The following is a 21,560-nucleotide window of genomic DNA, read 5'->3' on the forward strand; positions in this document are numbered from 1 at the left end:
GTCCCCCCGCCCCCCGGCCCTGGCCCCGCCCCCCGCCCGGGGCCCCGTGTGCGCGGCCCCGCCCCCCGCCCGGCGCCCTGCGTGGGGCCGCCCCGCGAGGGCGCTCAGAGCCCGCCTTGCTGTTGCAGACGGCCAGTGGGAACGTGGAGGCCAAGGTGGTGTGCTTCTACCGGCGCCGCGACATCTCCAGCAGCCTCATCGCCCTGGCTGACAAGCATGCCAGTGAGTCCCCCTGCCTGCGCCGCCCCGGCCCTCGGAGGGCCCGCGCTCCCGTTCCCTGGGGCCTTCAGCCGGGGGCGAGGTGGGGGCTGTCCGTGTCCTCGATGGGACCGTCCCTTGCACAGTGCAGGGGTCCAGGCCTGGGCTGAGGCCTGGGGGTGGGCCACGCAGGGTGGGTGCCTCCGGTGGGGGCGGGCTCCACCTGTGGGTTCCGGCCGGCGTGCATGCGTGCATACCTCCCATCCACAGCGACCTTGTGGCAGGAGCCTCCGTCCAGTGCAGGACCTGGTGCTATGCCCAGAGGGGCAGGGGCGGGGTTCAGGGTCACTGGGCCCTCCCAGAGCCTGTGCCTACCAGCTTGGCACTGCCTGCAGCCTCCCGGTGCTGAGCAGAGGAGCCGGATCCTGGGGGTGTGGTGTTAGCGGGCCGGCCCCATTTGCGCCATCCCGTCGGTCAGGGCCCTGAGGCCGGCCGCGGGTCTGTGTGGCCCAGGCGTAGCCAATGGTGGGCAATCTCCCGTGTCCATGCCCAGCCCTGAGTAACTGCAGCCCTGGCCCTCCGCACACGGTGGTGGCCGTGTCCACGGGCCCAGCTCTTCTGCCCTCGGGCCCCAGGGGAGCTTGTCCAAGCGTTAGGTCACGAGACTTGCAGGGAGTGGGTCCCCCCAAAGGCGGGGGCTGGCAGGGCTGGGGAGGCCCCCAGGCCCAGCTCAGGGCAGGGCCTCCGTCTCCCCCGGACTGTCCATCTCATGGGGCTGGGCTCTCTGAGCCCGCTGCGGCCAGGCTGGGGGGATGCCGGTCCACCCTGCTGCCTGGGACCCGGCCAGCGCCAGGGGAGTGGGAAGGATACTCGGGGGCTCTTCTGGCAGGAGGGATAGAGGCTGGGTGGACGCCCACTGTGTGGTTGGATCTGCTGCTAGAGCTGCTTCTCGGCCCAGAGCCTGAGGCACGAGCTTGCGCCCCTCCCTGTTAGCACAGATGCCCTGGGCCCGTGGGCCTCCCCAGAGCAGGAACGCCCTCACCGGGTCTGCAGGCCTCGGGCTGCCCGCCTGGCCCTGCTCACAGGTGCGTGGGCCTCCCGCAGAGCTATCCTGAGAGCCGGACCTTGCCTGAGGAGTAGTGGGCATGGGACAGGTCCTTCCAGGAACCCCAGAGCAAGTGCGGGGCTCAGGGGAACCGGTGGGGTGTGTGGGTGAGGCCCCAGCTCTGAGCCCAAGGCCAGGACTCACTGGATCCCAGAGAGAGGGGCTTTGGCCCCAGGGGCTGCGTGCCCCTGGGTTCCTCGACGCTGGGCACCACAGCCCACTCATGTCTGCGGGTCCTCGGAGAGTGAGCTCCAGAGCCGTGCAGAGACTCCTGGTCTCCTGGGGGCAGGAGGCCAGCCTGGCCGAAGCCCTGGCTGCCCCTGAGACCACAGTGTGGCCCCTAGCCGCTCCTCGTGATGCTGATGGTTGGGAACCCTGGTGGGCCTGTGTCACCGTGAGGAGGGCGAGGTCTGCGGCCGTGACACGGGCCCCCAGGGCCTGTCTCTGGCCCCGGCTCCTTGCTGCTCTGCCGGGCCTGCCAGGCTGCCCCTGGGTGGTATGAACGCGATCAGTGTGGGTTGGGGGCCCTGTCTGAGTGTGGGTGATGCTCTCACGTGGGGCTGCCCTGGGGTCCCCGGGGGGCAGGGCGTGACATGGCTGCAGTGTGGGTACCCAGGTCCCTGTGGCTCCCACCCAGATAGCCTGGCCCGGCCTCCTCCCCAGCTGCCCGCCCCCTGGCCCTGCCGGCTTCTGTGAGCTGTGGACGCGTTGGGGGCGGCACGGGTCCCTGTACGGCCGCCACAGGGGGGCAGCAGAGGGCTGCAGGCCGCACGGGGCCCGAGCGTGCTCCTCGCAGCCTCCTGGGGGCCTCGGGGTGGAGGGTCATCTGGCTGCAGGCTTGGCTTTCACTGCCCCCTGCGTAGCCCCAGACCACCGCTGCCAAGGGCACCCCCACCCCAGGCCTGCCTGTGCTGAGTCCATACCCTGGAGGCCCCCCACTGCCCCCACATGCCAGACTTCCAGGTTCTTCTTGTGGGCACCAGTGTCCCAGCCATGGGGGGTGGCCGAGGACCCCGGGCAGGAAGCTGTGCTGCTGATCTGGCTTGGGGACCCGTCCCGCCCCCACCTGGCGCCCCGGGCCCGCTTCTCCGGAAGGTCTGGCTCCCTACGACTTGGCCGGGACAGGCTGGCCCAGGCTGGTCTGGGGTCTGCTTGGAGGCGTGGGTGGCGTGGACGTGGGGGTGGGCAGGGCCGAGGTCAGCTAGGTGGGACGTCCTCTGGCTTCGGCCGGGTGGTCTGCGGCCCCCTGTCCACCTTGCCTCCCAGCCTCACCCCCTCAGCCAGGCCGGGCCCTGAGGCTGACCTGCTGTCTGGGCACTGTCTGTCGTTGTATAGCCCTGTCAGTCTGCTATAAAACCGGATCGGGGGCCGACACCGGTGAGGAAGGTAAGAGCCGCCCTTGCGGGAGGGTCCTGGCGCCTGTGCGCCGGGCTGCATGCCCGCCCCTGCTTGCCCAAGGCGAGGTGGGCCCGCGGAGGCCCCTGCAGCTTGGCCCTGAGGGGGTTCCGGTGCAGGGAGGGCACGGGACATGGCCCTGGGGTCTCTGCCTCCCGGCCCTGGACATGCAGCAGCGGCCGCCTCGTCTCCCCCGTCTCCCCTGTCTCCCCCCGCGGGCTTAGGACACGTCCTCCTTCCTGATGAGACACCCTGGCTGCGGGCTTCTGGGGCGGCTGGGCTAGAACTGGCGCTGCCCGAGCGCCTGCTGGGGCCCCCTGGGGGTGGGGGCCGGGGGAGCCAGCGGGTGGGTCTGTTCGGTGGCCTGAGCCCGTGTCCTCTCTGTCCTTCAGGAGAAATAGAGGAGGAGATGGAGAACCCGGAGATGGTGGACCTGCCCGAGAAGCTCAAGCACCAGCTGCGGCATCGGGAGTTGTTCCTGTCTAGACAGCTGGAATCTCTCCCCGCCACGCACATCAGGTACCGTGGGCCTGGGCAGGGAGCACAGGTCAGGTACCGCAGGCCTGGGCGGGGACCACACGGGGCGGGGACCACACGGGGCGGGGACCACAGGTCAGGTACCGCAGGCCTGGATGGGCACGGGGGGCACCCGCCTCCCCTGATGGACGCCCTCCTGTGTCCTGCCTTGCAGGGGGAAGTGCAGCGTCACTTTGCTGAATGAGACCGAGTCCCTCAAGTCCTACCTGGAACGGGAGGTGAGGCTCCCCTGCCCCCCGAGGGGCACGACTTGTCCTGCTGGGGGTGGGGAGGCCCATGGCAGCTGCCCTGGTTGCTGTCTGGGCTTCCCCAGCAGGCGGGTGCCCACCCAGCCATCCTGGCCGCTGTGTCCCGGCCACACTGTGCCGACCCAGCATTGCCAGCAGGGCAACCGGAAGTGTCTTGAGTTTGTGAAACAGGAATCATCAGTGCTGCCGGGCCCAGGGGACCAACCTCGTCCCACGGGTAGACGGGCCTCACGGTGACGCCCGAGCCCCTCACCCTGCGGCCGCTGTCCTTCCCGCCGTGACCTTCAGGGCGGGTGGTTCTGATGGGCTCGCCTTTCCATTGCTCCCTCTCCCAAGAAACATGACTATCAGAGCCGTCTCCAGAGGACACATGCGTGTCCCCGGAGCAGCAAGATGCATCTTCAGGGAAGCCAGTGGGCCAGCAGGGGTCACTGCAGCAGGGCTCTGGCGTCATCCTGCGAGGGCAGGTCAGGGTATGACCAAGGGTCAGGGTCCCCTCCACGCATGTCCTAGCGGACACCCGCCTCTGGCTCCCAGGGGACCTGCCCACGGATCCTTGCAGCTCTTGCAGGAGTGTCATCGCCTGCGGGCGGCACCCTCCCTAGGCAAGGCCAGGCTCTCCAGGGGCCCAGAGGAGTGAGCGGAGGGGGCGGCGTGGACTGGGAGCACAGGCGGCCGCCGGTGCCAGCGGTCCAGCGATCCAGCGAGGACAGCCTGGTGCGTGGCCTCCCTGACGCCTGACTCAGGAATTGGAGAACCGCCAGGCGACGGCCTGGAGTTGGCGCAGAGGAGCCGCTGGGGCAGCCCGGGCCCCCAGGAGCCCCTGCCTGTGGGAGGCCTGGTGCGGCCTGGGAAGGTGGCGGGCAGAGCAGGGCCGTGGCCCCAGGCAGCTTCCACTGGGGAGCAGACGCGTGGTCTACAGTTTGGAAAGGTCCCCCGGTGGCAGCCGCCCGAGCAGTGACGTGGACAGCTGACCCTGAGCAAAGGCGGCTGTGAACCAGCCTCGGGAGGCGTGTTGGCCCTGCTCTGGCACCTGCGTGCGTCTCTAGGGTGCACAGCGGGCGTTTCCTGCTGTTCTCCTTCACCCATCTGGGGAGTGGGTGCCTCTGAGGAGCGGGAGATGGCCCAGGCGAGGGGCTGGCAGCACAGGCGCGCAGCTGCAGCCCACGGGACCTACACCCAGGAGCCCTTGGCCCTGACGTGGGGGCAGCCCCTGCCCGCTGCCGCCTGGGGGGTGAGGGCTGTGGAGGAACAGCCACAAGGGAGTCAAGAAAGGCACAGTGGGGGCACGGGGCCAGGTAGACCCTGCGGGATACGGTGAGGCCCCAGGGGAAGCCCCGGGTCGGCAGGCTTGCTTTCGAGAAGCGGCCCAGGCCAGCTCAGCGTGGCTTCCTGGGGGCCGAGGAGGGTGCGTCGTGCCCGCCGACCCCAGGTGGGCCTGGAGCCGGCAGGAGGGTGCCCACGGGCTGGAGCCGCCGGCTCTGGGCGCCGGGCCCGGGACGTCCTGTTACGTGGTCGCTTTCTGTGCGTCTCCTGTGACAGCTGCACGGGAGCCCTGCCGTCTCCTTGGAGGCCGCGCCCAGAATCTGTCAGATTTGTTCCCAGATGTCTTCGGAGTTTTGTTGCTGTTAAATGCTTCTATAAACTAAATTTTTAGACTCGCTGCTGACGGGCTTGAGGCAGTCTGGGGAGCTGCCTGCAGCCGCCTGGCCTGTGCCCCGAGCCCGCCTGGCCGTGGTGCCGTGTGCTGACAGCCCCGCCTGTGCTGCTTTCCAGGACTTCTTCTTCTACTCTCTGGTCTACGACCCCCAGCAGAAGACCCTCCTGGCAGACAAAGGGGAGATCCGGGTGGGGAACCGGTACCAGGCGGACATCACCGACTTGCTGAAAGAAGGTGGGTGGGGTGCGGCGGGCCCAGCACCCCCAGCGCCTGTCGCTGGGCCCTCCACGCTACCCTGAGACTGTTTCTTTTTAGCAGTTATTTTCATAACTTTTTAAAAACTCTTTCTCTGTTCAAAGAGCTTGTTTGAGTGATTGCCAGTATCACTGACTTCTGGTGGATGGTGCTGTCCGCCAGGCCACCGTGCTCGGGGGGCAAAATGCCCGGCTCCCCTGCCCACTCAGGCCACCAGCGGCCCAGGGGTCATGGGCGGGCCTGACCCCTTCCTGCAGCTCAGTCTGTCCCCACGCATGCAGCACAGGGAACTCGGGCCCCGGTGACCCCCCCCAGGCCTTGCTTCCTGCAGGGGCCCCGTGGTTGGCAGCAGGCCTGACGTGAGCGGCCCTCATCCCTTGGGTGGTGGCCACGGCCAGGCAAGTGGGGCTGACGCAGGGGGCCGCGGGGTCCACGCTCGTGGGCATCCTGTCCTCTCCTGTCCTGGTCATGCGGCTCGGTGAGGCAGGCCTGGCGGCTGGACCGCGCACGCCCTTGGCCTCAGGGCGTTCGGGCGCCTGGCTCTCTTTGGAGTCTGTGCCCCTGCAGAGCTGGCCCTGTGTGAGGTGCCCAGGCCGCCCGGGGTCCCTGGGTCCCTTGTGGAGCACGTGGCCGCTGCTCTCTCGTCCTCAGGTGGCCCTGGCGAGCGTCTCCTGCGTCTGTGGGGCGTGGGCCAGGCCTGGCTCCCCTTCTGCTCTGCACCCCGGGTTCCTCTGTGCAGGAATCCCCAGAAGCTTCCTCTCTGTGGCCACCGCGCCTCCCGATCCCCCAGCTGCTCCACTCGTCCTGGGCTCTGCCCTTGGCCCGTGTGCACGTTTCCTGTTGCACACGTGTGCACACACCTGTGGCACACCTCACTCGGACCTCACCCACACACTCACACCCACCTCCCTGTTGGGGCCTCAGTCTCCGTCTTGGGGCGCCTGCTTGTCTGGTCAGGTGTCAGGGAGGCGCTGAGCCAAGCCCATGGGAAGCGGGTGGCGGGGCGGCTCCCCCGTCTGCCCTGTGTGTCCAGCTCCATCACGGGCGGGCCTGGCCGCTCCTCCGTCCGGCCCTGTGAGCACTCGCATCATCCTGGGCCCCCGCACTGCGTTGGCCTGGCCGCTCCTCCCTCCGGCCCTGTGAGCACTCGCATCGTCCTGGGGCCCCGCACTGCGTCTCCCGCTCCTCCCTCCGGCCCTGTGAGCACTCGCATCATCCGGGGGCCCCGCACTGCGTCTCCCGCTCCTCCCTCCGGCCCTGTGAGCACTCGCATCATCCTGGGGCCCCGCACTGCGTCTCCCGCTCCTCCCTCCGGCCCTGTGAGCACTCGCATCATCCGGGGGCCCCGCACTGCGTCTCCCGCTCCTCCCTCTGGCCCTGTGAGCACTCGCATCATCCTGGGCCCCCGCACTGCGTCGGCCTGGCCGCTCCTCCCTCCGGCCCTGTGAGCACTCGCATCATCCTGGGCCCCGCACTGCGTCTCCCGCTCCTCCCTCCGGCCCTGTGAGCACTCGCATCATCCTGGGGCCCCGCACTGCGTCTCCCGCTCCTCCCTCCGGCCCTGTGAGCACTCGCATCATCCGGGGGCCCCGCACTGCGTCTCCCGCTGAACCTCCGGCCCTGTGAGCACTCGCATCATCCTGGGCCCCCGCACTGCGTCGGCCTGGCCGCTCCTCCCTCCGGCCCTGTGAGCACTCGCATCGTCCTGGGGCCCCGCACTGCGTCTCCCGCTGAAACAGAGCCGGCCGCGCTGGCTGTGGACTCCCCTCCGGGGTCAGGCATCCTTGGGGGTCCTGGTGAGGCCTCAGGGATGCTGGTGGCTCACGTGTCCAGAGTGCTCACGTTGCTGCTGCCTGGGTGAGCTCACATTGCCCCCTGCCTGGGTACCCGGCGGGGCCGAGCCTCTGTCCTCAGGTGCCCTGGGCTGGCCCTGCCCACAACCCAGGCCTTTCCCACTCCTGACTCGGGGGCCCTGGCGAAGGCCTCAACTTGCTGTCTCCCCGCACCTCCTGGGGCGTGGGCCCTGCCACTGTGAAGCTGTGCCCCAGCCGTGCGTGTATGTGGCGGCCACAGAGCGTGCCGTGATGCTGCCTGCCAGCCGGCGTGGCGCTGGGACAGGCATGCCACTGCACCCGGGGCTCTGGGCTTGGCTGCCTGGCCATATCGCTTGGGCCTGGATCCAAGAGGAGGGTCCCCGCCTTACCCGGGGAGGGTCTCAGTGCCAAGGCGCCGCCCGGAGGGAGCGCAGCATGCCCATCCTCCAGACGCCCCATCGCGTCCCACAGCCCCACACCCCAGGCTCTTGGATCTCCGCGCTCCATCCCTGGATCAGCCCTGCATGTCTGCGGTGCCGGGCTCCCTCCCGTGGGCCCCTGGCCCAGCGCGCCCCTGTAGCCCGCCAGGGTGACCTCCCCAGGGCGAGGGGGCACGTGTCTCTCCAGTGACTTTAAGCTGTGGCGGCTCTGCTGACCCGCACCCACCCCAGGCTCCATGGGCTTCCCGAATGCGCGGGGGTCCTGGCCCTGGAAGCAGCTTCCTGCCGAGAGTGACCGTGGCTGAAAGCGTCTGCAGACGTTCAGCTCGGGTGCCCGAGTTGAATGTGGGTGTGACGTGTCCTCCATGCCAGCCCAGCCACGCCGGGTGGGCGTTCTGCAGGCCCTCCTCGTGGTCCCATCCCCACTGCTGACCAGAGCACACCGGCCCTTGGCACAGGTGCTGCCCAGGACAGAAGCGTCCACGGCCGGGCCCTGGGCTGCCCTGTGCCACCCACAGGCTGAGGGAGAAGATGCCCTGAGACGAGGCCTCCGGCCTCAGGGCCCCGGGTGGCGGGCGAGTGTCTGTGCTGAGCCAGCATCAGTGCGCTGGTGGTGAGGGGCTGGCACGGGGGGCCAGGCGCAGTGGCACCTGACCCTGTGGCGGCTCGGGGTAAAGAGCTCGACCGACCATACCCGAACCGCCCGCCCTCCCCCAGCGGCTGTGTTGCTGCCCCTCCTGGTGGCTCCTCCAAGGGCCTGGGGGCCAGACCCGGACCCCATTCCAGAGGCGAAGGCGCGCCCTGTGCCATGCTCGCCCAGACCCGGACCCCATTCCAGAGGCGAAGGCGCGCCCTGTGCCATGCTCGCCCAGACCCGGACCCCATTCCAGAGGCGAAGGCGCGCCCTGTGCCATGCTCGCCCTGGAGCGCTGACCAGACCGCGTCCGTGTGTGTGTGCCCGCATTCCTGTGTGTGCGTGCTTGTGTCTGTGTGCACGTGCGTGTACACGTGTGTCTGTGTACGCGTTTCCGTGTGCTTCTTTGTGTGTGCACACACGCGTGCTGTGTTCCCGCCCCGGATTCACTTACCCTCTCCCTCCCTGCAGAAGGGGGTGCTCCACCCCTCACCCCAGTAGGCCAGGCCCTAAGGGGACCCCTGGGCCCTGAGCTCTCACTAGAGCCTCGGGGCTCCTCCCGCGGCCCCGGCGGCCTCACCCCGCGGCACCCCTTCTCCGCAGGCGAGGAGGACGGCCGAGACCAGTCCAAGCTGGAGACCAAGGTGTGGGAGGCCCGCAACCCACTCGTGGACAAGCAGATTGACCAGTTCCTTGTGGTGGCCCGGTAAGTGCCGGGCAGGCAGGGCACAAGCTGGCACGGCCTTAACTGCTTGCCCACCGTGTGGTGGGTTCTGGGACATCTGTCCCTCGGGGTGTTGCCCAGTGAAGGGCACATGAGGCCGGTGGGGCGGGGCCTGCTCTGTCGCGACCCCTGTGTGGTCCCTGGGGAGGTCTGGCCCTTCCTGCACGCGGAGCTGGCTGAGGGCTGCTCAGAGCCACCCCCCAACAGGCCGGGGCTCTTTCCGAAGACTGCGGGGTGGGACAGGGTGCCCGTCCAGCTTTGGGACTGGGCGAAGGCCGCTGGGGCGGATGTGGCTGAGGTCTGGGCCTCCTGGACACGAACGGATGTGCTCTGCGGAGCTGTCTCTGCTGAGGCCGCCGCCCTGGCCCCCGCGGGGCAGGTCTGATGAGCACTCAGGGCTGCATGCTCCCCCACCACCCCGCCCTGGGCCAGGCGCCATCCAGCGCTGGAACCCAAAGGCTGTCTCATGAGAAGAGCTCTGCAGAGACAGGCAGAGTCCCCAAGCTCCAGAGCAGAGCACTCCTCCCCGAGACAGCCGAATCTGGGCCCCTGTGCGTGTCCAGCTCGGCCTGCCTGGCCTCCTGCTCGTCTGCTCCAGCGGTCAGTGTCTCTTCCTGCCCCCCCCCAGCTCTGTGGGCACCTTTGCCCGGGCCCTGGACTGCAGCAGCTCCGTCCGGCAGCCCAGCCTGCACATGAGCGCCGCGGCCGCCTCCCGGGACATCACCCTGGTAAGCAGGTGCCAGCCGAGCAAGGCCCAGCACGTTTGCTTAGGTCAACCCCCTGGGCACGGCCCCACCCAGGGCAGGGCTCTCGGTGCCCTGGCGTGGCAGCCCCGTCTTCGCACAGGTTCAGGCTGACCTGCCCGTCCTGGGGCCGCCCTGCTCCTTCCTCCCACCCCATCTCGGGCAGCAAGTCTCCCAGAAGGAGGCTCAGGTGCCCCAGGCTGGCCCTGCCTGCCCACGGCTCTCTCCCCACATCCTCCCCAGAGGCCCAAGCCTGTGGCCTTCCACACGTGACCCGGGTGTGTCCGCCACCCGGGCTGGGGGTGGGTCCCAGCGCAGGGCCCAGGTGACCCTGCCTCCCGCCCCACACAGTTCCACGCCATGGACACGCTGCACAGGAGCGTGTATGACGTTGCCAAGGCCATCTCAGCCCTGGTGCCGCAGGGTGGGCCCGTGCTCTGCAGGGACGAGATGGAGGAGTGGTCAGCCTCAGAGGCCAGCCTTTTTGAGGAGGCCCTGGAAAAGTACGGGAAAGACTTCACAGACATTCAGCAAGACTTTGTGAGTACCGCGGGGCGGGCTCAGGGCTGCTCTGCTCCCCAGGTCTCTGTGTTCCGTCCCCTCATCTGTTAGAGGTGACGAGGAGGTCCAGCTCCTCGCTGACCCTCGGGCCCTGGGCATGTCCAGGTCCTCGCTGGCCCTCAGGCCCCGGCCGTGTTTGAGTCCGGTGGTTTTTAACCAGCCGAGCTTCCGCATAGGTCCTTGGAAGTGTCCCCAGTGAGCACGTGGGAATCAAGTCTGCAGGGACCCCTCCTGCTCTCACAGTCCCTAAAACACACTTGAGCTCATCTGAAAGGAGGCGAAATGCTGGTCACTCAGAGGAGCACGTCTGTGCAGAGAGGGCAGCAGGGTGGCCAGGCCGGCCTGACCACAAGCCCCAGGGAGAGGCCGGGATGCAGCGGCCTTGCCTGCGTCTGATGCCCAGCAGCATCTCCACTGGAACAGATGAAGCTGGTTCCGGGCTCACCGCAGGAGGTGGAGAAGAGGTGTGGCCTGGAGGCCCTCAGGGCCCTGCAGAGCCCTGGTGCCACCGGTGCAGGCCGAGCCCCGAGCCGGCCCCTTGACCGACTTGGTAGAGTGTGCTGAAACCTCAGCAGGGCGGCAAGGCCTCCTCACCAGAAATAAGCGGAGTGCGCCCCCTACAGGTCCCAGGCCCCTCGTGCTCCCGTGTGACGGGCCAGGTGCAGGAGATATGTGCCTGCGGTCAACTCACCCCAGCGGGTGTCGTGGGTGAATGTGCTCAGGGAGGCAGGCCCGCAGGTGGCCTGCGAGCCCGGGGTGACACCAGAACAGCAGGAGCAGACGGCACTTGGTGTGCAGCCCACAGCCTGGAGGGGACGGGGACCTGGGTGCCTCCTCCACCCGCCTCATCCCCGGGCACTGCACCAGGGCTGGAAGCACCTACCCAGCCAGCCAGCCAGCAAGCCGGGCGCAGTCGCTGTGGCAGGAAGGGAACCTGGGGAGGAGCTTCTCTGCCGTGTGGTCTGCCCAGGAGAGGGCGAGCCTGGGCCCTGACAGTGGCCTGGGCGGGGCCCCACTGACATGCCTCCCTTCCACAGCTTCCCTGGAAGTCACTCACCAGCATCATCGAGTATTACTACATGTGGAAGACCACCGACAGATACGTGCAGCAGGTGAGGGCCAGCCGGTGCGGGCGGGGTCTCCCCTCTACAGACCCAGCTGCTGGCCTCTGACCCTATGTTCTGTGTTTTAAGAAACGCTTGAAAGCGGCTGAAGCGGAGAGCAAGTTAAAGCAAGTTTATATCCCCAACTAGTAAGTGCACCCCCAGAACGCCGCCCCCGTGTCTCCATGTCCCTGGGTGGGCCAGGCCCGCCGCTGGCTTCACGTGGCCAGGTGGTGCCTCCCTGGCTCAGGGTCTGGGCGAGTCAGGGGCCTGTCCTTGAAGCCCAGGATGGCGGGGGCGGCAGAAGGGCAGGACCCAGCCCTGGCTCTCCCTCGGCCAGTCAGGCAGCACTGGGCATGGAGGCTGGAAGCCGTCCCGCCTGGGGTCAGACTCTGACCCGAGTCCGCGGGGAGAGAGCTGGGGTTGGCGGCTGCCGTGTGGCCAGGCGGATGTGGACGGGGCTGCTGGGGTCCCAGAGCCGAGCTCCCGGGGCTCCATGATCCCGTGACGCCCTCCCTCTCTCCCTTACCCAAGTAACAAGCCAAACCCGAACCAGATCAGCGTCAACAACGTCAAGGCAGGTGTGGTGAACGGCGCAGGGCCGCCAGGCCAGAGCCCTGGGGCCGGCCGGGCCTGCGAGAGCTGTTACAGTAAGTAGCCCCCAGGTGCACCCTAGTCTGCGGCCCTGGGCACCCCTGCACCGTCCCGGGGACCGGCCTGGGGGCGGGGATCGCACTCTGCTTGGAGGAGCCCTGATGGGGAGTGAGGGGAGCGCGGTGCCCAGGCCCAGGGTGGTGTGGGCGGGCGACAGCTGTGGAATGCTCTTTGCCGTCACTGGTTCTGCTTAAGAATCCGTCTATTTTCAACTTTGTTGTCCGTAGCCACCCAGTCTTACCAGTGGTATTCTTGGGGTCCCCCTAACATGCAGTGTCGCCTCTGCGCGTCTTGTTGGACATATTGGAAGAAATATGGTGGCTTGAAAATGCCAACCCGGTTAGATGGAGAGAGGCCGGGACCCAACCGCAGTAACATGGTAAGCCCCGCCCCGTGCCCCGCCCCGCCCGCCCGCGCGCCCCGCCCCTGCGGCCCGGCCCGCGGTCATGGCGCTGTGTCGGGGCGGCGCGCCCCCTTCCGCAGAGCCCCCACGGCATCCCAGCGCGGAGCAGCGGGAGCCCAAAGTTCGCAATGAAGACGAGACAGGCCTTCTACCTGCACACCACCAAGCTCACGCGCATCGCCCGGCGCCTGTGCCGCGAGATCCTGCGCCCCTGGCACGCCGCCCGCCACCCCTACATGCCCATCAACAGCGCGGCTATCAAGGCCGAGTGTGAGTGTCCCTTGGGGCGGGCGGGGTGGGGGTGCTGCCGGCGGGCGAGCGCACTGACCCTGGCCCCCCTCAGGCACGGCTCGGCTGCCGGAAGCCTCCCAGAGCCCGCTGGTGCTGAAGCAGGCCACGCGGAAGCCCTTGGAGGCCGTGCTGCGGTTCCTCGGTGAGCCCGCCCGCCCCGCCCTCCGCAGGGTCCGCCCCGCCCGCCCCCACCCCGCCGCAGGCTCCTGTGAGGATTCAGAGTGGTCTTCCCCATGCTGTTCCCGTTGGGGTGGGCTCCGGGCTGGGTGGGAGGCATGCCCTCCAGGAGGGACGCAGAGAGGGGCGGCCTGGGGCCTTGAGCACCCCATTCGTCCGCGGCCCTTCGTTCTGCTGGTCTGGGCTGGGCTGGGATTCGGTCCCTCCCCCTGTGCCCGCGTTCCCTTGTGAAAGACTCTGGGAGCTGGCGGGCGCCCAGGAGACGCAGGCGGCTGTGGCCCCTCCTGCTGTCTGGGCTCTGGCCCCGGAGAGCCGCTGAGGGCTGGGGCGCTTGGCAGGTGTAGGCCTGCGCCTCCTGGAGCCGGTCAGCTGACAGAGCCCCTAGTTCATCATCTGGCCAGTGGCCAGCCTGGGCTGCCAGCTTGGTGGCCACTAAGGGGACCTGCTCATTTGTGGGCACCTGGAGCCTGTAGACTGGTGGTGGTCGCTGGTGGGCCCGTCGGCTGGACCGAGGGGTCTAGCCCCAGCCTCTGTCGCTGCCCTCAGGGTGCCCAGGGCGCCACACTGGTGTGCCTACCGGGGCCTGGGCTGCTCATGCTCTCCCGGGTGGTGGGGCTGCTGCTGAGGAGCGGCCATGTGCCCACTTGCTGTGTTGGCCCTGCAGAGACGCACCCCCGCCCCCCCAAGCCCGACCCAGTGAAGAGCGTGTCTGGTGTGCTCAGCGGCCTGACCCCCGCCAAGTCGGCCCCTGTCATCAACAACGGCTCCCCTACCATCCTGGGCAAGAGGAGCTACGAGCAGCACAACGGGGTCGACGGTGAGTCCGGGGGGCCTCGGGCTCGGCCGGTGTGGCTGTGGGCCTGGGGTGCCTGGTGCCCGCTGCGCCCGCGCCCGCTGACCGTGTGTTCTCTCCTCTCTCCTGCCGCCGGGCGCTGCCAGGCAACGTGAAGAAGCGCCTCTTGATGCCCAGTAGGGGTAAGGCCCGGCCCTCCGCGCGGGCCTGTGTGCTGTGCTTCCGTGTGTGCGGCGGATGGCTCAGGGCACGTCCAGGGCAGTCCACGCGGGCTGGGCTGCGCCCCGCCGCCCCTAACCCAGCGCCCACCTGTCACTCGGCAGAGGCCCTGGGGCCGCCCCCCACCCCCACCTGGGTGCCCCGGCTCACAAAATGCCTTTCCGTCTGGGCCCAGCGCCGGTCAGTGGACTGTCCTCCGTCAGGCGGCCCTGGTGCCCCCGCCGCCCGCCCGCACTGGCTGCACTGCCGCGTTGTGCCCGCCCGCATGCCGTCAGCCTCAGCTCGTGTGCCGCCCACCCTGTGCTTGTGACCTTGCCCGTGCCCTGCCTGGTGGGGGGCTGTGGGACCCTGGCCCCTCAGGTGCCGACGGGACAGAGCTGTGGTGCGGCTGGCATGGCTGGGTGGGGGTCTGCAAGGCCCAGGGAACGCCCAGGCCAGGGCCCCCCGGGGAGATGCACCCCGGGCTGAGACCGCGGGGCCCTGTCCCAAGTGGGGGTGCACACGCTGGGCAGGCCACCGTGGGGCCCCCTGCTGTCGGGTGTGGCTGGCGTTGGCCTCTGGAGTGTGGCTCCCTCGCCTGCCCAGGGCTGGCTTTGGCTTTCTCAGTGGGGGAGGGGCATTTGTGGTCCCAGGCTGCTCTAGTAGGGGTCACCACGGTGCCAGTGAGGGGCATTTCAGCCTTGTGGGGGCCAGTGCCCCCAACGGTCAGCCTGTTGCAGGACGGGTGAGGGGGAGGTGAATGGAACCAGCAGAAGGGGAACTTACGGGAACTCACTCAGAGCTCCTCCCGCCAGCCCCTCTTAGCAGCAAGGTCAGGTCCAGCGTGGGTACCCCCACGCTGCATCCCGGGCAGCCAGCATGGACGTGGCCAGAGCCCTCCCCTGGTCTCAGGACTGGAGACCTGCTGGCCCAGAAAGGCTGGCCTGGGCTTGGTTCTTGGATCTCTGGAAGGTGGTGGGAGGCAGTGGCCATCTGGCCCAGCCCGGTCCCCTGGACACGCCCGTCTCAGTGTGTCCGAGAGCCTGGCAGGCACGTGCTGGGGGTCAGCTGGTGGCACTGAGGTCCAGTCCTCTCACTCCATCTGGACCCAGGCTCTTTCTGCCCCAGGCCCCCTGCTGCCTTGCCTGCAACCCCTTGGTGGGGCGCCAGCTCACTCTAGCCTCGCCTCCTCGCTGACCTCCCCCTTCCCCTGGAGCCATCCTTAAGGGGTTCCCACAGTCCCTGGCCTCAGCAGAGCGGCCGGCCCACTCGTCTGCCCACATCCCATGGGAGGGGAAGCGGGTCTTATCAACAGGGCTTGGGGCTTAGGGCTTGACTTGTAAAGAGCTCTTGATAGCAGTGGGATAAACTCCATTGACTTAGGTCAGTTTTTCCAAAATCCACGTGTTCCCGTCGCTACTTCAACCCTAGCCCTGGGTCCCGGGTGGGTGTTGGAGGCCACATTCAGGCCCGCTGGGGTGCCGTGTGGTGGGCGGAGCAGCAGCGGATGGCAGGAGCCGGCTCTAGGCCAGGGCCCTGCTGCCAGGGGTCCTTCACTCCCTAACCTGGCCCTCCGTGGCCTGTGGCTGCCTGCACCCCAGGGCCCCACATGTGCACCCCCCACGCTAACCGTGTGCTTTCTTCTCTTTGCCACTCGTCCCTCTGGTAGGCACCTACCTGGGTAAGTAGCACAGAGCCTTGAGCGCTGTGTACGGCTGTGTACACCCGTGGACAGCTCGTGAGCGCTGCAGGCTGGGTGCCAGGGCCCCTGCCCCTGCCTGCTGGGGTTGTGGGTACCCCAAGTTAGAAGGTGCTGCAAAGGGGGGCTGGACAGCTATTCCAGGCTCATCTAGAGACAGACCTTGGTCAGGAAGCACTTTTGGGAGGAGTTAGATGTGTGCAGCAGGATGCAGGCGATGGAGACTAGCTCATGTGACCACATAGATGCACACTGACAGGCTCACAGCCACATGCACTCACGTGACCCACACTCGCGGGCCCATGTACGCACAGCGACACGAGCTCGCGGGCCCATGTACTCACCAGCACATGCTCACGGGCCGTGTACTCAGATCAACATGCTCACAGGCCCGTGTACTCACACCAGCGTGAGCTCACCGGCCCGTGTACTCACACCAGCGTCAGCTCACCGGCCCGTGTACTCACACCAGCGTGAGCTCACCGGCCCGTGTACTCACACCAGCGTGAGCTCACCGGCCCGTGTACTCACACCAGCGTGAGCTCACCGGCCCGTGTACTCACACCAGCGTGAGCTCACTGGCCCGTGTACTCACACCAGCGTGAGCTCACTGGCCCGTGTACTCACACCAACATGTGCTCACAGGCGCGTGTACTCAGACCAACATGTGCTCACAGGCCTGTGTACTCACCAGCACGCCCACAGGCCCGTGTACCGATGCTCTCACGGCCACGCACGTGCACTCACTGCGTGTGTGTTTGGGAGTTGCGGATCGTTTTGATTCCCGTTGAGGGTACAGCCTGTCACCCGGGACGATCCTTTTTTGAGCCGCTGGTGGCAGCTCTCACCTCCAGCCCCCCAGCCACAGAGTGGAGCCGCTAGCTGGAGCCTGGCCTACTGACCTCTCCTGGGCACTCCCATCAGCTTCCCGCAGGGCACCTGGCCCCAGGTCCACGCTGGGGACTGGGAGCCCCTTGGGAGGAAGTCTGGTGACGTCTGAACCTGGGGAGGGCCTGCCCTGCGGGGGGGGCTCCCTGTTGCTGTTGTACGTGTAGCTGTGCCAGCTGTCACTTGGCTGCTCTGTAAACCAGGCCACAGTGGTCCTGGCTCCTCGAGAAGTGAGCTCAGATCTGAGGCTCCTACACTGCCCCCTCCCCCCCACCGGGGCCCCTGAGAGCCACCTGGGCAAGGCCAGGACTCGGGAGCTAAGGCCCACCTGGGTGTGGGCTGCAGTTCTGGGGAGATGGAGCTCCGGGCTTCCTGCGTCTCCGCTGTGGGCCCTTGGCACGCGTGTGGGCGCAGCACGTGCCTGCGTGGCCTCACGGCCTGTCCTCCTTCCTCCTGTCAGGTTTGGCGAACCACGGACAGACCAGGCACATGGTGAGCGCGAGGGCCCTGTTCTCCACACGCTTGCACACACACGCTCCGTGGGCCTTAGTAGGGAGGCCCCCAGCCCTGCCAGGCGCTGTGGGAGCATCTGGAAGGCCCCTGGGGACTCGAGGAGGGGCAGGTGTCCAGGTCTTCATGGGGTCTTCGTGGCCCTCCGGGCACCCCTGCCCCCACTGCCCCTGGGACGGCCACCATGGGGCTTCTGGGTGCTGCGTGGAGGCCCCGAGCTCCCCTCTCAGGCCTGCCCCACTGCAGGGACCAAGCCGGAACCTCCTGCTCAACGGGAAGGCGTACCCCACCAAGGTGCGCCTCATCCGGGGGGGCTCGCTGCCCCCCGTCAAGCGGCGGCGGATGAACTGGATCGACGCCCCCGACGACGTGTTCTACATGGCCACTGAGGAGACCAGGTGGGGCGGCTGGGCGGGCGGGGCCCGCGGGGGCGGGGGCTCCGTGCCGCCTTGCGTGCCCGCCTCACTGCCCGGCTGCACCGCAGGAAGATCCGCAAGCTGCTCTCGTCCTCCGAGACCAAGCGCGCGGCCCGTAGGCCCTACAAGCCCATCGCCCTGCGCCCGAGCCAGGCCCTGCCGCTGCGGCCGCCGCCGCCCGCGCCCGTCAACGACGAGCCCATCGTCATCGAGGACTAGGCCGCCCGCGCGGCGCGCTGACCGCAGCCCACGCCCAGCCCACGCCCGCCCGCCGCCCGCCGCCCGGTTTCGGTAGTGCCCCTTCCGCCCTCACCCGCAGAGAAGCTGCCCCTCGGCCGCGCGGGGAGGAGCCCGACCCACTCCAGACCCGCCGGGAGCCGTTGTTTTTAGCTTTGTGTTTACTTTTTGGCCAGAGCGGAGCTGAGGAGCCGCCCGAGTGCCCGCCCCGCACGCGGGCTCCAGGGCCGGCCGGGGGTTTTGTTGTTTCTGTTGAAGGTGCCATTTTAAATTTTATTTTTATTACTTTTTTGTAGATGAACTTAAGCTCTGTAACTTACACCTGGAATGTTAGGATCGGCGTGGCCAGCGGCCGGCCGAGCTGCCTGGTGGGGTTGGCCCCTTGTCTTTTCAAGTAATTTTCATATTAAAAAAAACAAAGAAAAAAAAACTTACAAAAACAAAAATCCGACTAGCCCTTCCTGCGTCTGTGTCCTCAGTTCCTCTCTCTGTCTTGGGCCCACCGCACCCCCGTCGCCCTAGAGGAGCCCAGTGCCCCACCCCCCACCCCCTCCGTGGGTCTGGAAGCCACCCCCTGCCCGGGTCTGTCCGGCGTTGGGATGTCCAGGGAGAAGCCTGGGCAGCAGCATGTGGCCCCTGCAGGCTGGCCTGGGGGCACCCCTGCTGCCTCACTTTGGCCCCGTGCCCGTCACCTGCCCCATGGGGGCAGAGAAAGGTCCATCAGGGCTTGGGGCTCCCATGCGGGGAGCCGACAACACCATGTCTGTCCAAGGCAGGGGTGGTCCGGGCCTGGCCTGGGACCCAGACTGGCAGGTGCCAGGCTCCCCTGCTGGGGCGGCCAGGGTGGCAGGGTCAGCCGGGCTGCTGGCCGGCCTGGCAGAGCCTGCTGCAGCTGTCCATGGATGGCTGCCAGGAGCCACGGGGCCGCCTGAAGCAGGTGTGCCGTTTCCTCTGGGAGAGTTTGCTCAGATTTCAGCAAGTCCGTTCTCAGAAACCCTACCTCGGTCCGGCCCCCTGCACACCCGCTCCAGGCCCACTGGACGGGTGCACCCAGGCCAGATGCCAGAGGGAGGGGTCCGCAAGGCCCTTGGAGGGGCCCCTTCCTGAGCTCTGTCTGCTGTGCCTCCAGCCCCACTGTGATGTGTGGACATCTCGGCTGGAGAATTAAAATAGAAGCCACTCTGCTGCCTTACCGGGGACAGATAAGCGGTGTCCCGGCGTCCAAGGGCCTGCTGTGGGCCCCACTGGGTGGTGGGCCAGGGTGTCAGGAGGGGCTGGCCCACACCCGCCCATCCCCCAGCTCCAGCGGTGGGGCTGGGAGGCCGGGCTGGCGACCTTGACAAAGGTACTACCTTCCATCATACGGTGGGCAGGGGAGGGGCCTCCCCCCAGCCAGCCCTCCCCCCGCCCAGAGACAGGCAGGGCCTGGACTGCATGTCTGAGAGGTCTGTGCCAGGCCTAGAAGTGGGGTGGGAGGTGGCTGCTGGCAAGGAGGAGTGAAGTTTTAAGAACCCGGCTCCTGTGGGCCCAGCAGGGGCCTGCAGCATCCAGCCCCCAGGGCCAAGGGCATCGCAGGTGGGCCCGTCCCCGTGAGGGACTCAGCATGCAAGCCTGCCCCGCCTGGGACCTCCCACTGCCCACCACTGGGCACAGCCCTGGGGGCCCTGCGGGGATGTGAGCCTGGGCTCCTGTGTGCCATTTGCTGCCACCAGGACACTGCTCCACTGCAGCCTCACGGGAGGGACCTGCCCCCACGCCTGGCCAGCGGGGCCCCGCCTGCTTCCCTCCAGCCCTGCCATCACTCAGCCCCATGGCCCGTGCCTGTCCCAACCTCTAGCTCTGACATGGGGCTCTGTGTCCACTGATCAGTGCCCCTTCCCAGCTGGCCCCGCACAGCCCAGCGCATCAGCCCAAGCCTTGCAGCTGGGAGGCAGGGTGCCCGCGCCACCCACCCCTGCCCAGGGCCTCTGCCAGGGCGGAATGCCATTCCTTGGCTCCACCCCCTCTCTCCAAGCAGGGCTGGGGCCCACAGGTAGCTTCCTTGAGAGGGCTCCTGTGCCCAGCCAGCCTGCCCTCGACAGCAGTCCTGCAAATTTCAGGGTGGGGTGGAGTCACACAGGCTGATATCCTGGGGTCCGGGGGGCTCCCAGGCTCAGAGCACTTGGCAAGGAGTGCCAAGTGGGGGCCCATGAATTATTCAGAGACACCGGACACCCAGCCTGAGCCAGGAGCGGCTGGGGGGCTGACCTGCGGGCCACCTAGCCCAACAGGGGGCCCGCGGAGGCCTCCTCTCCAGTCTCCACCCTGGCTGGCTCAGGGCCAGAGCTGAATGCAGGGAGAGGGCGCCTCCCCACCGGTCAGCAGCTTGAGGGCTCTTGTCCTCACTCATGGAAATGGCAGTGGCTGAAGGGTGTGGGGGGTGGGGGCACCTCAGGGGGGGTTACCTCAGGGAGGAGGGGGGCACCTCAGGGAGGTGAGGGGCACCTCAGAGAGGAGAGGGGGCGCCTCAGGGAGGTGGGGGCGCCTCAGGGAGGAGGGGAAGCACCTCGGGGTGCCTCAGATGGGGGGCTGCTGTGAAACTGCCCTGCGAGACCAGCTCCCTCACCCACTCTGAACACACTGGCACCAGGGGCCAGAAGCAGGCCCTGGACACCGCCAGGGAGAGGAACTGGGTGTGGGGGGACCTGGTGTCCAGCAAAGAGCCTCAGAGACACAGGGCAGGGGGTGAGGGAGCTGGAGCCCGCTGCCCAGACTGGACCCAGTCATCTGGGCTTAGGCGTCTGTCCATCTGCCAGACCTGAGGCTCAGCCGGAATGGAGGCCCAGGAAAGAGCCCTTGGGAGATGGCCGCCTTGACCTCCGGGTCCCCAGACCCTGGGGCTCGGGCAGGTTCTGCATGGCACCAGGCAGAGGCAGGGAGGGGTGGGAGAGGCCAGGCAGTCCTGCTGGGAGGGGCTGGAGGCCCCCTGGGGAGAGGCCCTGACCGCTGGCAGATCTCTAGTTCCCCAGCCCTCCAGGAGGCTCTGGGGCCAACAGGCCGAGGTCAGAGGCCCTGGGCCCGATGCTACTGGGTCTGGAGGAGAGATGGGGCGGGCATCCAGGGCGGAATGGCATGGAACGCAGGTGGCAGCGTCTGCCCACGTGGCCGCTGCGCCCGCAGAGGGGGCACCCTAGGGGCCCCACGCCTTCTGTCTCCCGGCTCCCCCGCCATCGCCCTCGGGTGGGAGAGCTTGGGGAGGGCGCCTTCAGAGCCTGCAGTACACACGGCGGGCCCCCTCGCTGCCAGGCACCCTCTCCCTCATCCCCTTCCAGCAGTTTCTCTCGCGCTGTTTTTGGGAGTGGCGGAGGCCCTGCCCTCCTCCAGCACCACTGACAGTGCTAGGCGGGGCCGGGACCCGGCCTGGCCCGGGTGGCGCTCCCGCCCGAATCCCGCTCCTGTCCCAGAGCGAGGCCGTTGCTATAGAAACCGAGCAACAAAGGGAAGAGGGCGGCGGCACGCAGCAGGGTGGGGTGGGGTCCTCTGGGGACCCGGACGCCAGCACCGGGCAGGGCGGGCTGCTGCGCCGTCGGGGCGTCAGTCTGCGTGTCCCGACGCCGCCCTTCCGGGCCGAGGCCCCGCTGGCCAGGACGCCGGCCGTCAGGGGGCCGCGGAGTCCCAGCCCCACCCGCGGCCCAGCCGGTTGCCCCGAAGTTGCCATGGAAACAGGCGAGGACCGAGCGGGCCCGGTAGAGGCCACCCTGCGACGGAGGCCAGGGGGCGCCAGGCGGGTCCCGTAGCCCCCAGTCCGCCCCGGCAGGTGCGCCCCTGCCCCCGCGGCGTCCCGGGCGGCCAGACCCCGGGGGCGGGCTCCCGACGCCCCGCCCCGGCCGCAGGCCAA

At 68.3% G+C, this 21,560-nt stretch overlaps 1 protein-coding gene across 3 annotated transcripts in view; it reads left to right on the top strand.

Moving 5' to 3' along the window:
• MTA1 (metastasis associated 1) overlaps positions 1-18,129 on the top strand; it is a 34,269-nt gene extending 16,140 nt beyond the window's left edge. Inside the window, exons 3-21 of one of the 3 annotated variants that reach the window (XM_070775903.1) lie at positions 129-222; positions 2,639-2,689; positions 3,091-3,217; positions 3,390-3,453; positions 5,260-5,377; positions 8,890-8,992; positions 9,639-9,738; positions 10,105-10,293; positions 11,352-11,426; positions 11,508-11,566; positions 11,952-12,067; positions 12,299-12,450; positions 12,555-12,744; positions 12,818-12,907; positions 13,607-13,759; positions 13,882-13,917; positions 16,981-17,012; positions 17,277-17,428; positions 17,515-18,129. In XM_070775903.1, coding sequence (XP_070632004.1) covers positions 129-222; positions 2,639-2,689; positions 3,091-3,217; positions 3,390-3,453; positions 5,260-5,377; positions 8,890-8,992; positions 9,639-9,738; positions 10,105-10,293; positions 11,352-11,426; positions 11,508-11,566; positions 11,952-12,067; positions 12,299-12,450; positions 12,555-12,744; positions 12,818-12,907; positions 13,607-13,759; positions 13,882-13,917; positions 16,981-17,012; positions 17,277-17,428; positions 17,515-17,665 — 2,052 coding nt within the window. In that variant the 3' untranslated portion in view covers positions 17,666-18,129. Of the gene's footprint in view, positions 1-128; positions 223-2,638; positions 2,690-3,090; positions 3,218-3,389; positions 3,454-5,259; positions 5,378-8,889; positions 8,993-9,638; positions 9,739-10,104; positions 10,294-11,351; positions 11,427-11,507; positions 11,567-11,951; positions 12,068-12,298; positions 12,451-12,554; positions 12,745-12,817; positions 12,908-13,606; positions 13,760-13,881; positions 13,918-16,980; positions 17,013-17,276; positions 17,429-17,514 lie in introns of those variants that run through there. The other 2 variants (XM_070775904.1, XM_070775905.1) reach the window with 2 other exon arrangements.
• Positions 18,130-21,560: the final 3,431 nt, after the last annotated feature.

The sequence above is a fragment of the Bos indicus genome, chromosome 21 (genome assembly GCF_029378745.1).
Source record: "Bos indicus isolate NIAB-ARS_2022 breed Sahiwal x Tharparkar chromosome 21, NIAB-ARS_B.indTharparkar_mat_pri_1.0, whole genome shotgun sequence".
NCBI lineage: Eukaryota > Metazoa > Chordata > Mammalia > Artiodactyla > Bovidae > Bos > Bos indicus.